The following is a 14,471-nucleotide window of genomic DNA, read 5'->3' on the forward strand; positions in this document are numbered from 1 at the left end:
GAGGCAGGCAGAACCTCAGTTAATTGAGATTTTTTGTAATACTTTTCAATACTTTTTGAGGATTTAGGGGGCAGCTGCTCCCCCCTCCCTTGGCTATGCCCATGTTCCCAGGTCCAGTTGAAGTAACATGGTCACTCCTTTTCAACTGCTTAGGTTTAGGTAGGGAAGACTTTCTCACCTTCTCTGCCTCATTATTTATGACGTTACATGAGAACTGCAGATATCATGAGCCAGCTTTCTTGTCTTGCGAGTGCAGTAACAGTGGAAACAAGCTTAGCAGGCAACAACTCTGATCAACTTGATGATCGAGGCTGCATCAGCTTGATTTTCTGATAAGCCTGAGAACTTCAACTGGCCGATAGAAGTTATAGCTCTGCATCCTAATTCTTTGTGTGTGTGTGTGTGCTTCCAGACATGGTCACTAGAAAAGAGAGCATTTACCGTATTTTTTGCTCTATAAGACTCACTTTTTCCCTCCTAAAAAGTAAGGGGAAATGTGTGTGCGTCTTAGGGAGCTTTCACTGCGCAGCGATCCCTCTTGCTGTTCTGGCTTCTGAGATTCAGGATATTTTTTTCCTTGTTTTCCTCCTCCAAAAACTAGGTGCGTCTTGTGGTCTGGTGCGTCTTATAGAGTGAAAAATACGGTATTTCATTCCCCTCTCACACCAAGCCACAAATACGGTTTTGATCAGTTACAGCTGCTTTATTCTTTGCTCCAGAGCAATAACTTCTCTTTCCATCTCGTAGGGGAGGTCAGCATTGACTTGCTCTTCAAAATACTTCTTGATTTCTTCCACCTCCTTTTCCCAGAAGTCTCTGGAAAGGGCAAACAGTTCCTGTGTGTTGACACCTTCCAGGCCTTTCAAGTTCAAGCCCGTGTCATCAGGGACGTAGCCGATGGCTGTCAACTGCGCACTCGCATCTCCCCGAATTCGGTTGAACATCCACTGCAGCACACGGCAGTTCTCGCCGAAACCAGGCCACAAGAACCGCCCTTGCTTGTCTTTCCGGAACCAGTTGACGTGGAAGATCTTGGGCAGTTTTGCAGCAGGCCGGTGCGCCATACTGAGCCAGTGAGAGAGGTACTGGCCAAAGTTGTAGCCAAAGAAAGGCCGCATGGCAAAGGGGTCGTGCATGATGATCTTGCCTGCAGGGAGAAGAGGAAAGATTGTGTTACGAGGGTCTTTCTTGCCCACATTCAGAGCACCATCGATTCTGCGGTTGACTGGGGAATGCCCATCGTGGTTCAGTGACACAGTGCTATGCATGCAAAAGGTCCCAGGTTCCATCCCAAGGATGCCCAGGTTCAATTTCAGTCAGTCAACCTGAGATCCACTGTGGCGTAATGGTTAGAGTATTGGACTAGGACCTGGGAGACCACGGTTCGAATCCCCTTGCTGCCATGAAGCTCACTGGGTGACCTTAGGCCCATGGGTAGGCAAACTAAGGCCTGGGGGCTGGATCTGGCCCAGTTGCGTTCTAAATCTGGCCCGTGGACAGTCCGGGAATCAGCGTGTTTTTACATGAGTGGAATGTGTCCTTTTATTTAAAATGCATCTCTGGGTTATTTGTGGGGCATAGGAATTTGTTCTTTTTTTTTTCTTCCAAAAAATAGTCCGGCCCCCCACAAGGTCTGAGGGACAGTGGACTGGCCCCCTGCTGAAAAAGTTTGCTGTCCCCTGCCTTAGGCCAGCCACCATCTCTTCACCCAACCTACCTCAAAGGGTTGCTTTGAGGATGAAACAGGGAGGGGGAGAACCATGTACAGCACATGGAGCTCCTTGGGAAGATAAAGGCGGTATATAAATGTAAAAAATAAATACAGTGGTGCCTCACAAGACGAAATTAATCCGTTCCGCGAGTCTCTTTGTCTTGCGGTTTTTTCGTCTTGCGAAGCACGGCTATTAGCGGCTTTGCGGCTTTAAGAAAAAGGAAACAAACTCGCAAGAACTCGCAAGACGTTTCGTCTTGCGAAGCAAGCCCATAGGGAAATCCGTCTAGCGAAGCGACGCAAAAACCGAAAAACTCTTTCGTCTTGCGCGTTTTTCGTTTTGCGAGGCATTCGTCTTGCGGGGCACCACTGTAAATAAAAATATGTTTTTTAAAAGTCAGTGCAGACCAAAACAAAAACCAGAAGACAATACTGAGCTTAATGGGTTAGTGTTCTGACTTGGACCGCGGCTGCTTCCCACACAGAATGAGGCAACTTATAATGAGGCAACCCAAACTCTGCCCTTGAAGCCAACCTGATCCCAAAGGAGTCAAGGTGCAAGCAACTCTGGAGCTGCGGTGGCAGGGGCTGATGGGAGGTGTAGTCCAAAGAAAGGACTGCAACTCCTCCCTCTAATGAAGGCTGCAACTCCTCCCTCTAATGAACTGCTACTGCTAAAGAGCATAAGCCATGGGTAGGCAAACTAAGGCCTAGGGGGCTGGATCTGGCTCAATCGCCTTCTAAATCCGGCCCGTGGACAGTCCGGGAATCAGCGTGTTTTTACATGAGTAGAATGTGTCCTTTTATTTAAAATACATCTCTGGGTTATTTGTGGGGAATAGGAATTCGTTCATTCCCCCCCCCCCAAAATATAGTCCGCCCCCCCCCAAGGTTTGAGGCACAGTGGACCGGCTGCCTGCTGAAAAAGTTTGGCATAAGCTGACTACTGCAGACAGAAGCAGGCGTAGCCATGTGCATTGGTACAGCGTTAATGGCTTAATCCAAATGTTTGTCATGAGCAAAACCAGTTGCAGCTCACTGGTGGGTCTGCAGCATGGGCAGCCTTGCGCAAAGCAAACAAAGCAGGGGTCCAATGAGCTGCCACCCGGGTGCACTTTGGGCTGCCCAGGCAGAACAGAGGATGCGAACCAAAGCAACAGAGCACTGAGCAGGTGACTGCAGGGGAAACCAGAAGCTTATCTGGGTCATGAGGCGTGGCCAGACCAGGGCTGTAGTCTCTAAGGCTCTGCTTCAGCCCCCACTGCATAAAGACAGGACTGCACAACGTCGCACCTACTTATTTCCAGCTGAACTCAAGGAGAATTAAAAATATACAAGACATCTTAATTTATTTCAAGGTCATCTGTATTTTTAGCTTTGTCTGGATCGTGCAAAAGAAAAAGAACAGCAACTCTCTCCTCCAAACTGGTCTGGATGCACCAGTTTCTGGGGTTGGTTCATGAACCAAGATGTCAGCGCTTAAGAGCTACCGTGCAGCTGAATGAAGGTATTATTTTCGGTGTCTGATCAACAGATAAGTTTTGCCAGAGGGCCACAACGAAAAGGAGTGTGTGTTTCAACACCCCAGTCCAATTGCACGAAAACCTACTACTGGCAAGCCCAAAATCCTTTTGCCTACGTGGGACAACAACCGAGGGAGAGCAAAGTTTGGCTAATGGGCTGCCAATGGGTAGCTTGGTTCTCACAAACACTGAAGAAGCAATGTCATTAAGTCCCTGCCTCGCACCCCTAAACTAGTAGATTGCAAATCTCTCCAGACCTTGGAACCATAAGATCTTTTCACCAGCCCTAATTACTCACAACGGCTATGCTGCCATCAATATATTCACACTAAGAAAGAAAGGAAATAAGTTCCCGCAACTAAGTGTCAGCAATTTCCAGGTGAAAATAATGAGACGGGCTATTTAAATGCGGAAGCGTTATTATAGTCTGACTTACCTTTATGTTCAGCGGCAGCTGTTGCTTCTGATCTCATCGTTGCACCTACGAACACTCCGTGCTGCCAGTTAAGGGCCTCGTAGACCAGAGGCACACCTGGGGAGAACAGGAACAGCTGTAATATTTAGAGCAGGGCAGTCCAACTTTCCATACCAAATGGGCCGCAGGAGTACTTTGACACAGAGCCCGTGGGCCACACACACTGAATTAAAATTCCACACCAGTGTTTGCAATTTATTTAGCATTACAGTGGTACCTCGGTTCTCAAACGTAATCCGTTCCAGAAGACTGTTTGACTTCTGAAATGTTCGAAAACCAAGGCGCAAAGGGCTAGCTGCAAGTTCAATTAGAAAAACTGAAAAACATGCAGCGGCAACCGTTTGACTTCTAAAGTGTGTTTGAAAACAGAAGCAATTACTTCTGGGTTTTTGGCATTTGAAAACCAAAACGCTCGGCTTCTGAGATGCTTGAAAACCGAGGTACCACTGTGGTACCTTGCGTTACGGACGGGATCCGTTCTGGAGGTCCGTCCGTAATGTGAAATGCCCGCAACTCAAAGTGCTGTGTCTGGGCATGCGCGCGGCGCGATTTGGCGCTTCTGCACATGTGCGAAGCGCGATTTGGCACTTCTGTGCATGCGTGAGCGGTGAAACCTGGAGGTAACCTGTTCCAGTACTTCTGGGTTGCCGCAAGACGTAACGTGAAAAGACGCAACATGAAGCGGACGCAACAAGAGGTATGACTGTAATATATATAATTATATATACATAATTAAATAGATATACAATTATTAGATTTAATATCTTTAACTATGAAACAAATTTAATACACAGTTATATGCGCATTGCACAAAAATATATAATTATGCTTCATGTTTAATATCTCTACTTTAAAAAGAATTAAAAATTCTCCAATAGCACTTTAGAGACCAATAAAGTAGTTTTGGGTATAAGCTTTTTTGATATTTTTTTTGGACTGCGTCAGACCAACATGGCTACCTACCTGAATCTAGTCTCTTCTTTAACATTGCTGAGGGTCGCCAATAAAGGCCTCATAGGTTTCTTGCGACCTGCAGGCTAGACCACCCTGATTTAAAGGTTGGCAGTGCCACACATTATGAATTTTGATGCTTTCCAACACTGCAGCAGCAGGAAGCGTGGAGCTAGCAATTTATGAGTTTGGGATTACAGCGCATCCTTCCTTCTTGTGGTTTATCTAACCCATTCAGACCTTCAACTGTTCAATCAAGAAAGAGGCTAGGCTATCTTAAGATACAAGGAGTCAGGGAGGGATGTTTAGGTTACCAATGGTCTCTGCCTCTTTAAAGCAACTGTTGAGCAGCAACAAGGGTAGGAAGAGGGTGGTGAGTGTTTGCCACTTTCCCTCCCCACTAAAGGGGCTGTGTGTGCTCCTAGCATGCTGGCACATCCTCATGGATTGCAGCTTAGGCATTACTCTGCACTAGGGATGGAGCAGAAACTTAGTCTGGCTAGTATTTTTAATGCAGACATACCTAATGCACACTTCCCCAAACTATATGCAGACCAAAACACAGCTATTCTTTGGAAACTGCACTTTGCTGAATTTTGCAATTCAGTTCTGCAAATAAAAATTCATGCAAAAATCATCATGTCTGTTAGTGTGTGCACTTGTTGGTGAAAATAACGTGCCGAAATGCATTTTATTAAGTGAAACCGTCACTAAGCTGCTAATGAATTTTTATGAGGATTATTTTTTTAAAATGTAAACAGATGCAGAAATGAGAACAGAAGTCTGGAAAAATTAGGAACTGAGCAAAATTGAAATTCATAGATTCATATCCCAAATTCATAGCCAAAAATACCAAAAATGGGAGCCATGTACCCAAGTTTCACCCTCACCTTGGCATTTATTTATTGGTTTATATTTTTGTTATAATTTTTTAAAAAATGGTTTTCAGGATAGTTTGCAAAAGAATTTACACCTGATGCAGCACTGTGTACTTGGTGGTACAGTGGTACCTTGATTCATGAATGAAATCCATTCTGGAAGCCCGTTCGGCTTCTGAAATGTTTGAAAACCAGGGCGTGGCTTCCCATTGGTTGCAAGAGCTTCTTGCGGAAGCTGCATCGGATGTGCGGGTTCCGGAAAACGTTTGAAAACAGAAGCATTTACTGTCGGGTTTTCAGCGTTTGAGAACAAAACATTTGGGAACTGAGGTTCCACTGTAACATCTAATAGATACCCAGGTAATTTTTGTATGGGCATCCTATGTAAATGCAGCAAATAAGCACCAACGGCCTTGGTCCTCTATACCTGAAGGAGCGTCTCCACCCCCATCGTTCTACCCGGACACTGAGGTCCAGCACCGAGGGCCTTCTGGCGGTTCCCTCACTGCGAGAAGCCAAGTTACAGGGAACCAGGCAGAGGGCCTTCTTGGTAGTGGCGCCTGCCCTGTGGAACGCCCTCCTATCAGATGTCAAAGAGAACAACATCTACCAGACTTTTAGAAGACATCTGAAGGCAACCCTGTTTAGGGAAGCTTTTAATGTTTGATGTATTACAGTATTTTAATTTTAATTTTTTTTGGAAGCCGCCCAGAGTGGCTGGGGAAGCCCAGCCAGATGGGCGGGGTATAAATAATAAATTATTATTATTATTATTATTATTATTATTATTATTATTATTATTAAATAGTACAGACAGCTCCCTTTTGAGACTCTTACCTTCAGGTCTCCGTCCTCCAAATATGATCCCCTCGATTGGCACTCCTTCTGGGGCCTCCCAGGCAGGGTCGATAATGGGGCACTGGTTGGCAGGAGAGCAGAACCGGGAATTGGGGTGGGAACAAGGTTCCCCTGTGCAAATATAACAGATATTTATAGTGGCACCATTAACCGAAAATGCAATGGCAATAAAAGAAACAGGGAGCCGTTAACTGGAGTGAATTGTACCGCTCTTGGCTGTCCATTCCTTGTTCTTCCACGAAGTGATCGTCACCCCGGGCGCAAACTGCTTTTCCATGCCTTCCCAGTACACGCCTCCATCACTGGTTTCTCCCACGTTGGTGAAGATGGTGTTCTTCCGTATGGTCTTCATAGCGTTGGGGTTTGTTTTCACTGACGTCCCAGGAGCCACTCCGAAGAAGCCATTCTCTGGATTGATGGCTCTGAGGTTACCTGGGGAATTTTAGAAGCAGAGTGAGGTTCGGAGACCTTGTCTCTGCTTCAGTCACTCCCCACCTCCCCAATACACACCCATTCCTCATTCAATCCTTTCCAACTCTTTAACAAGACTCTTCTGCTCCTCAGCTCACAAATACTATTTTCAGGCTTCTCAACTTTGGAGCCACTGCTGATGGTTCCCATCTGGTTATGCCAAAACTGCAAATGCATTTTAAAGCGCTCTAATTAGCACTCACTTGGGATCCTTCCCTGCATCAATTAATGGATACTACATGTGTTTCCAGTGATATTCCCTCTTTAAATGTCACTGCTCTGCAGGAGACAATATTTCCCCACCTGCTTATTTTGCATGGGGCTAAACTTGGATGCAATGTCATACTGTAGGTATCCTTCGAGCCTAAACCACTGCTATTTTTTTCCTAATTGCAATCCTCCAGGAAAAAAAATTAATCTCGAAGTTAGGAGAAAGCCTTATCCGTTTCTTTTTGTAACACTGAAGTGAACGTACATGGTTTTAAAAGGTAAAGGGACCCCTGACCATTAGGTCCAGTCGTGAGCAACTCTGGGGTTGTGGGGCTCATCTCGCTTTATTGGCCAAGGGAGCTGGTGTACAGCTTCCGGGTCATGTGGCCAGCATGACTAAGCCGCTTCTGGCGAACCAGAGCAGTGCATGGAAACGTCATTTACCTTCCTGCCGGAGCAGTACCTATTTATCTACTTGCACTTTGACGTGCTTTCGAACTGCTAGGTTGGCAGGAGCAGGGACTGAGCAAAAGGAGCTCACCCCGTTGCAGGGATTTGAACCGCCAACCTTCTGATCGGCAAGTCCTAGGCTCTGTGGTTTAACCCACAGCGCCACCTGCATCCCTTCCTTACATGGTTTTACTGGAGGGTTAAAAATATATTCACTCTCTTTCCACATCCTGTAGCAGAAGAAGGAAGGGTGACAGGAAAAAAGACTGGGTGAGTGGGTTGCTGGTTTTCTCAGCAATGGTGAAACTGACAAGACTTTGCACACACAGGCAGTTCTTCATGAAGGGCTTTGAAATGTAAGAACAAAAGGCGAAAGAGTTATACGATCTGAGGAGAAGCCAGAGTATATATATACATATATGTAAATATAGTAATCAGCTTAAGTAAGAGCAATGTAGAAAAGCCAGAAGAGGGGTGGAGAGAAGTTAATTTGAATAAGATATAGATTGAAAGGAGAATAATATTGTTAAGCTGTATTGTGTTTAAGACATTTGGGAAAAAATAATAAAAATTATTGGGGGAGGGGGGAGAAATGTAAGAACAAGCTGCTCCAAAGTGGGTAGTTGTATTGAAAAAGTGATGGGAGGGAAGGTAAAAATGCATTTCATCTGATCACTTCTAACGCAGGGGCCACAAAAAATGCGAGAAGTTCAAAATGCCACTGTGAGTCATAGAGCTGGAAGGGACCCCTGAGGGTCATCTAGCTCAACCCCCCGTGATGCAGGAATCTTTTGCCCAACGTGGGGCTCGAACCCACAACCCTGGGATTAAGAGTATCATGCTCTGCCGACTGAGCTATCCCATATTTCTGAACCGCTACCAGATTATTTAAGAACCCAATACAAGTATACTTAACGGTGCATTTCTTGTTACATGTGGGAGGAAGAGAGGGTGTAAAAATGAAAATAATTTGAGAAGCATGTGTGAAAACTGCCTCAGAAACAAGCTAGAGCAAGTGCCCCTAACTACCGGAGGTTGTGAGTAGGAAACTATCTGTTCTTCCATCATCTGACACCAGGCTTTCCTGACAGCAAGTACAGTCTGTTCACACAAACATTATCAGTGTGTTTTTTTATTCAGTGAAGTGGTCTTCACTGCATTGACATGGTGAACCAGATACACGGTTCTTTCAGCATGCGTCCATGTTGCAGCCAATGCACATTTGATCAAGTCGCTTTAGAAAGTTTTACGGGGTCCTGGTAACACGTGGCCTGGAAACCCGTTGAAAGATCAGAAGCCTGTTTCACCATAGCGAGGTCAGATTGAGTTTGCCAACAAGAAACTGTGGCTCCTGCCCCATACCAGATGGGACCAAGAAACTGTCTTCCTCACCCAACTTTTGCTATTGGCTCAACTGCTGGTTTCAACCACTGATATCAAACAGCTCTGGAACATCAACATCCCTGGCTAAATCCCCACTTGGATGCTAAAGAGGTTACCTTGGTCATCAAATTTCATCCAAGCAATATCATCCCCAACACACTCGATTTTCCACCCTGGCAGAGTTGGGTTCATCATGGCCAAGTTGGTTTTTCCACATGCACTTGGGAAGGCTGCAGCAAAATATTTCTTTTCACCTTCCGGATTTGTGATACCCAATATCTATTTAGGGGAGAAAAAACCCCGCTCTCTTAAGGAGTGCCATGCAGCTGACAACAATACCGTATTGGCCCAAATATAAGCTGCACCCAAATATAAGCCACACCTTTAAAATTCATGGGGGGAGGGGGAGAGAAAAAGAAGACAATACCCGAATTTAAGCCGCTCCCTTAAAATCCCACAGGCACTCACACCCGTTCTGTTTTACTGTATGTCTGTTTCAGCAGTGATCTTGTAAAAGCCAATTTTCGTAAGGTCGCGGATTTAAGCGACACTTTAACTTTTCGAGTTCAGAATTTGGAGGGGGACAGGAGTGAAGCTTATATTCAGGCCAAAACAGTAATATTAACGACTGCAAAGCATAAGTAATAAACCAGCTAATCTCTGAACCACTGCGGGACTTTTTCAAACTGAAGAGCAAAGCTACCATGTGAAGTTCTGAAATGTCATGGAGGAAATATAATATTTGATTTTAGAACATGGTAAAATTGTGCACGATTTGCAATCCCTGGAGAATATGGACTTCTCAACCCCATTTAGTCTCTGTTTAGGTATTTGGCATTCTGCTCTTCCTCCAGGGTCAGGGCAGTACCCAGTGCTCTCCCCTTGGCTGCCTTCACAACAACCCTGCGGGTTTAGGCTGACAGAGAATCACTGGCCCACTGACTGAGGATTTTGGACCTGCCCAACACTCCAGCCACTACACACAGGTTTTCTGTATTTAAATATATTACTGCTACTATTGAACAGGCTCTGATCTAGTCCCTATATGAAGAGAGAGCCCCTGTATAAGAACCCCTATAAGATTAAATAGAGGTCTGCTTTCCTCCTGCCCTCCTCTCCTTATGGCATGTAACAACACGTATGTCCTAAGACTAGGGAAAATCAGAGAATCTCAAACATTCCCAAAAAACTTCAAGGTTAGTCAATATGATTATTCCCATTTAACAGATGGAGAACTGAGGCTGAGTGAGAGTGACTTGCCAAGTGGCACCAATTGAAGGATCTCACTGCTGAGCCATGATTTTCTTAGCTGCGGGCATCCCACCCATGCCTTCAAGCTCTTTCTTGTTCCATAGAAATGAAGGCGTTTACTGCCGTTCACTGTGCCTTCGGTTGCAACAACACCAGTGCAAGCAACACATTTATTGTTAAAACTTTCCCCTACCAGCATGTGTTCGGCAAGCCAGCCCTCTTCCTTGGCGATCCTGCTGGCGATCCGGAGAGCAAAGCACTTCTTTCCCAGGAGGGAATTTCCTCCATAGCCGCTTCCAAAGGAAATGATCTCTCTGTGATCCGGGATGTGAGCAATCAGAGTCAGATCTGGGTTACAGGGCCAGTTATTTACCAGAGGCTCTACGAAAGAAATTAAGCAAAACACGTTATTTATTGGGATTGGTGACCTGGATAAAAGTGCAACCTTCTCCTTCTTTTAAAACTGGACCACATGCATATTTCTTTTACTTTTGTTTGGTACACAGTAAGCCCACAACTTGTGCGCACTCAGCTTTATGCATGTGGCAAAAATATATATAAATTTAAAAGGGGGTGGAGTTCTGGGGAAAATGATTTTGGCAATCCCACCTGCCTTTGAATCCAATGCATTTTGACTGTATGCGATTTTAGCTTTAGGCATGATCCCCAGAATGTAACCCCTGCAGGCAGTCTTACTGTACCAAAACTTAATTTCAATGTTTGTTTTCCAGCACTAGGTGTCACTATAGTGCTGTCTGCACAGCTAACAGCAGCAATATCAGCAACTAGTGGTTTTGGAAAACAGTTAATTCTTGAAACATCCTGTTTGATAGAGAGGTAGGCAAAACTCTCTCCATTTTCTGTAAGACCAGATGGCACTGAATCTGCAGAAGCAAGATTTGGGAGAACATTAAAAAGAAACCCAGCTGTTCCAAAGCATCTTCAGTGAGCAATTTCTGGTCCATCGGGATGATGAGCTGCCTGGCAACCCTATATAGTAAAGCATCCAGGACCATAAAGTAATAAAGACTTTGCACTGAGAATGGCTTACTTTTCAATGGCAAAGGGCACCCAACTGAATGGAGGCATTTCACAAATTCCCCGTTGCCCAGGGCCTCTAGGACAGACGTTCCCATCCGAGTCATGATCCTCATGCTGGCCACCACATAAGGAGAATCTGTCAGCTCAATCCCAAACTTGGATATAGGGGAACCAATGGGCCCCATGCTGAAAGGGATGATATACATGGTGCGCCCTGCAAAAGAGAAGCCGAAAAAGGATTTCAGAACAGCAACCAAGACCACTGTAAAGGTAAGCTGGGAGTCTGTACCTTACATGTCTCCTTACCACCCCAAACCCTCTCTTCTCTCCTTTTATTTTAGATGGTATTTTGAAAAACTGGGGAGGCTAACTTTTTTTGCACTCAAAACATTAGAAGGAATCCTCTTTTGCACAGGAGGACGATTATCTAAACTCGAGGGCAGGAATTTGGCATTGCGATAGAGAAAACTCTCGCACCTTTCATGCAGCCAGGGAATCGGACGCTGAAGGCTTTCTCAAAGTCCTCTTCAGACATCCAGTTTCCCAGCTGGCTCACCCCACTCTTCGGGATGGGGATGGTGTCTCGCTGCTCCTGAGTGACGATGACAGTTTTGCTTTCGATTCTGGCCACGTCCCTCGGATCTGTACGAGCCAAAAAGCTGTGGAGAGAAGGAGCAGGACACCTGCACTTCAGCTATTTAGGAAACAACCTGAACGCCTTCCCTGCCCGGTGTGGCTTTGCAGAGCAAAGGAGCCACCGCCGTATCTGCAGCCCTGCGGCACACGGGAGCTGAGGCAGAAGTGGGGGGAACAGGGAGATTTCCCTTTCCTGGAAAGCCTTGTTTTGTGGATTTCCAGCAACACTTCCACCAACCCACACGCCTGGCAGGCAGCTGGTGGGAAAGTGAGCGCCATCTTCATCCGGCGAGACCCAATCCAGTCTGGCACAAAAGGGTTTTGGGTTGCTCTGCCTGATATTAATAACAATTATTTATCTATTTTTTGAAAATGATATTTATTAAAGTTTTAAAAGTTACAAAAATAAAAAATAAAAACACCATATTAAACAAAAACAAAACAGCACATCACAATAAGAAAAAAAAGAGAAACAGAGAAAAAAGCAGAAAAATAGAAACAAGTAAAAAACACATCAAACCTTCCCATAACTTATCTTTCATTTGCTTGTTTCCTTGACCTCCCTTTTTTGTATTCTAGTTCGGTTAGCTATTTCAGCAAATCCTTTCCATCTTTTCCAATTTTTGTCCTGTAATTTATCTTAATATAATATAACTTAACTTTCCCTCCTTTCACCAATTAACAGTCTGTTTTTTCCTAAACCTTTATAACATTTCTGCTAAAACCACATAGCTTCATTCCAACACCCTTCTAACATTCATTAATTTTACAATGTTTCTGTAGATAGTCTTTAAATTTCTTCCAATCTTCCTCCACTGACTCTTCTCCCTGGTCTCGGATTCTGCCAGTCAGCCTGATATTAATAATTACAAGATTCCAGTACAACTCTACCATACTATGATATTTGAATATGAAAGGACTATTATTTACAACACAGCCACCCTCTCTTTCTCTCAAACACCCACCCACACACCCCTGCTCCTCCCTTTAGACTGGGGTGGGGATCCTGTGAACCATGCTGGTGAGGGCTGATTGGTGTTGCTGTCTAACAACATCTGGAAGACCACAGGTCTCCCACCTACTCTAGATGGAGATTGTAGGATGCGCCACCTTTCCCAAGCTTCCCCACTCCCCAAACTCCCCAGCTGTTTCCCTCCCTCTCTCTAAATATTAGGTCCCATGTAAGAAACATCTCCTGGCCATCCTGGACCACTAACCTGCCATCTGCTTAGCTAAATAAATCAGCAAGGCTGGAGCGATTACGTTGAAACACTGAGCACAGCACTCTATTAAACTAGCAAGCAGGGACATTAAAACTGATGGTATCAACAAACCCCAGGCTTAAGGCAGACCAAACAGCAGCTGCTGAAGGGATCCCATCTTAAGCTTCAGCCACCCTCACTACAGTGGCACACACACACAAATACGCACAAAACACACCCCACTTACCAATTCTCATATTTGCCAAGCTTCTTAATCATGCCTTCCTCCACCATGAGCTCCAAGATCCTTTTGTTCTCATGCTCTGAGCCATCACAGATGTGGACAGCTTCCGGCTGGCAGAGCTCAGCGTTGCTTTCAACAAAGTCCCTCACATCTGGAGCCAGGCTCTTCGGGTCTCCCTGGACAAACTTTGGGGTGGCGCTCCTCTGTGCCCGCGGCTGGGATGGCATCGCCCGTTCTTTGCAAGGACAAGGCTCGGGGTTGGAGGTCCGTAATAGGAATTGCAAGCTGGAAGGGGGCTGGGGGGGGGGAGAGAGACAGTATGTAGTGTAACAGATCTGGGTTGGAAAGCTTAGTTTAAAATACTTGCAGTGATCAGAACATAGGAAGCTGCCTTATGCTGAGTCAGAGCATCGGTCCATCTCAGTATTGCCTACACCAGCGGTTCTCAACCTGCGGGTCCCCAGATGTTGTTGGACTACAACTCCCATCATCCCTGACCACTTGTCATGCTGGCTAGGAATGATGAGAGTTGTAGTCCAACAACATCTGGGGACCCGCAGGTTGAGAAACACTGGTCTACACCGATGGCAAGTGGCACACCAGGGTTTCAGGCAGTCAGTCACTCCCAACAGGTTGAGATCTTCTGCATTCAATGCAGGTGCTCTTCAACTTCTACAGCCCTTCCTCATGATCAAGAAGCACCTAGCATCAGATTGAGGAACAAGAGGTCATCTGAAACTGAAAGTGTCTATATCAAGGTTAGAAGTGAATCCAAGTTATATACTTACCTTTTCGGAGCTGCCTCTGTTCTCAGGCTCGGAGAGGATTTCGCAGGTCCTTTCAAGCAGTAAGGTGTTGCTTAGGGACAAGCTCTGTCCCAAACCTCTGGTCTTCCAGAAAGCAGCTTCCTTCCTTAAGTACTCTTCTTGGGTCGCAGTCCATCCCACCGTCTGGAGGCTCGCCTCTGACGTCACGGCATGGAAACGTGTCTTCTGGCTCGTTGCCTAGATGGGTGTCCTCAGAAGCGAACTAGTCGTCCCCAAGAGCTTATCTGTTAACTGGTTCCATTAATGAGTGCTTGCGCGCCGTTCAAGCCAGTTTACGAAATATCCTGGCTAGGTCAACCTTTGGCCTCATTCTGTCCCTGTCCCTGTTGCAAAACAAAGAAAGAAGGGAAGAAAGAAAGA

General features: G+C 45.5%; 1 protein-coding gene and 1 long non-coding RNA gene across 2 annotated transcripts in view; one reads left to right on the forward strand and one right to left on the reverse strand.

Annotated features, from left to right (window-relative positions):
- Window positions 1–14,471, forward strand: part of LOC309373290 — a 252,764-nt gene that overhangs the window by 55,042 nt on the left and 183,251 nt on the right. The gene's annotated exons all lie outside the window — the stretch shown is intronic.
- PCK1 (phosphoenolpyruvate carboxykinase 1) lies at window positions 683–14,451 on the reverse strand. Its single transcript, XM_081917424.1, has 10 exons — window positions 14,073–14,451; window positions 13,288–13,580; window positions 11,680–11,861; window positions 11,213–11,416; window positions 10,355–10,542; window positions 9,027–9,189; window positions 6,604–6,828; window positions 6,376–6,507; window positions 3,671–3,766; window positions 683–1,147 (listed from the first exon to the last, which is right to left on the reverse strand). The coding sequence occupies exons 2-10, from the start codon at window positions 13,509–13,511 to the stop codon at window positions 693–695; spliced, it is 1,869 nt and encodes a 622-aa protein (XP_081773550.1). The 5' UTR covers window positions 13,512–13,580; window positions 14,073–14,451; the 3' UTR covers window positions 683–692.

This window comes from Podarcis melisellensis (genome assembly GCF_964234715.1).
Source record: "Podarcis melisellensis genome assembly, chromosome: 6".
Lineage (NCBI taxonomy): Eukaryota > Metazoa > Chordata > Lepidosauria > Squamata > Lacertidae > Podarcis > Podarcis melisellensis.

Excerpts from the sequence above, each read along its gene's own strand:
- PCK1 (XM_081917424.1), bottom strand. The coding sequence starts at position 13,511 with ATGCCATCCCAGCCGCGGGCACAGAGGAGCGCCACCCCAAAGTTTGTC. Across the intron at positions 6,829-9,026 it reads GATGAAATTTGATGACCAAG|GTAACCTCAGAGCCATCAAT; the intron begins GTAACCTCTTTA and ends AAAATTCCCCAG. Across the intron at positions 1,148-3,670 it reads AGCTGCCGCTGAACATAAAG|GCAAGATCATCATGCACGAC; the intron begins GTAAGTCAGACT and ends TTCTCCCTGCAG.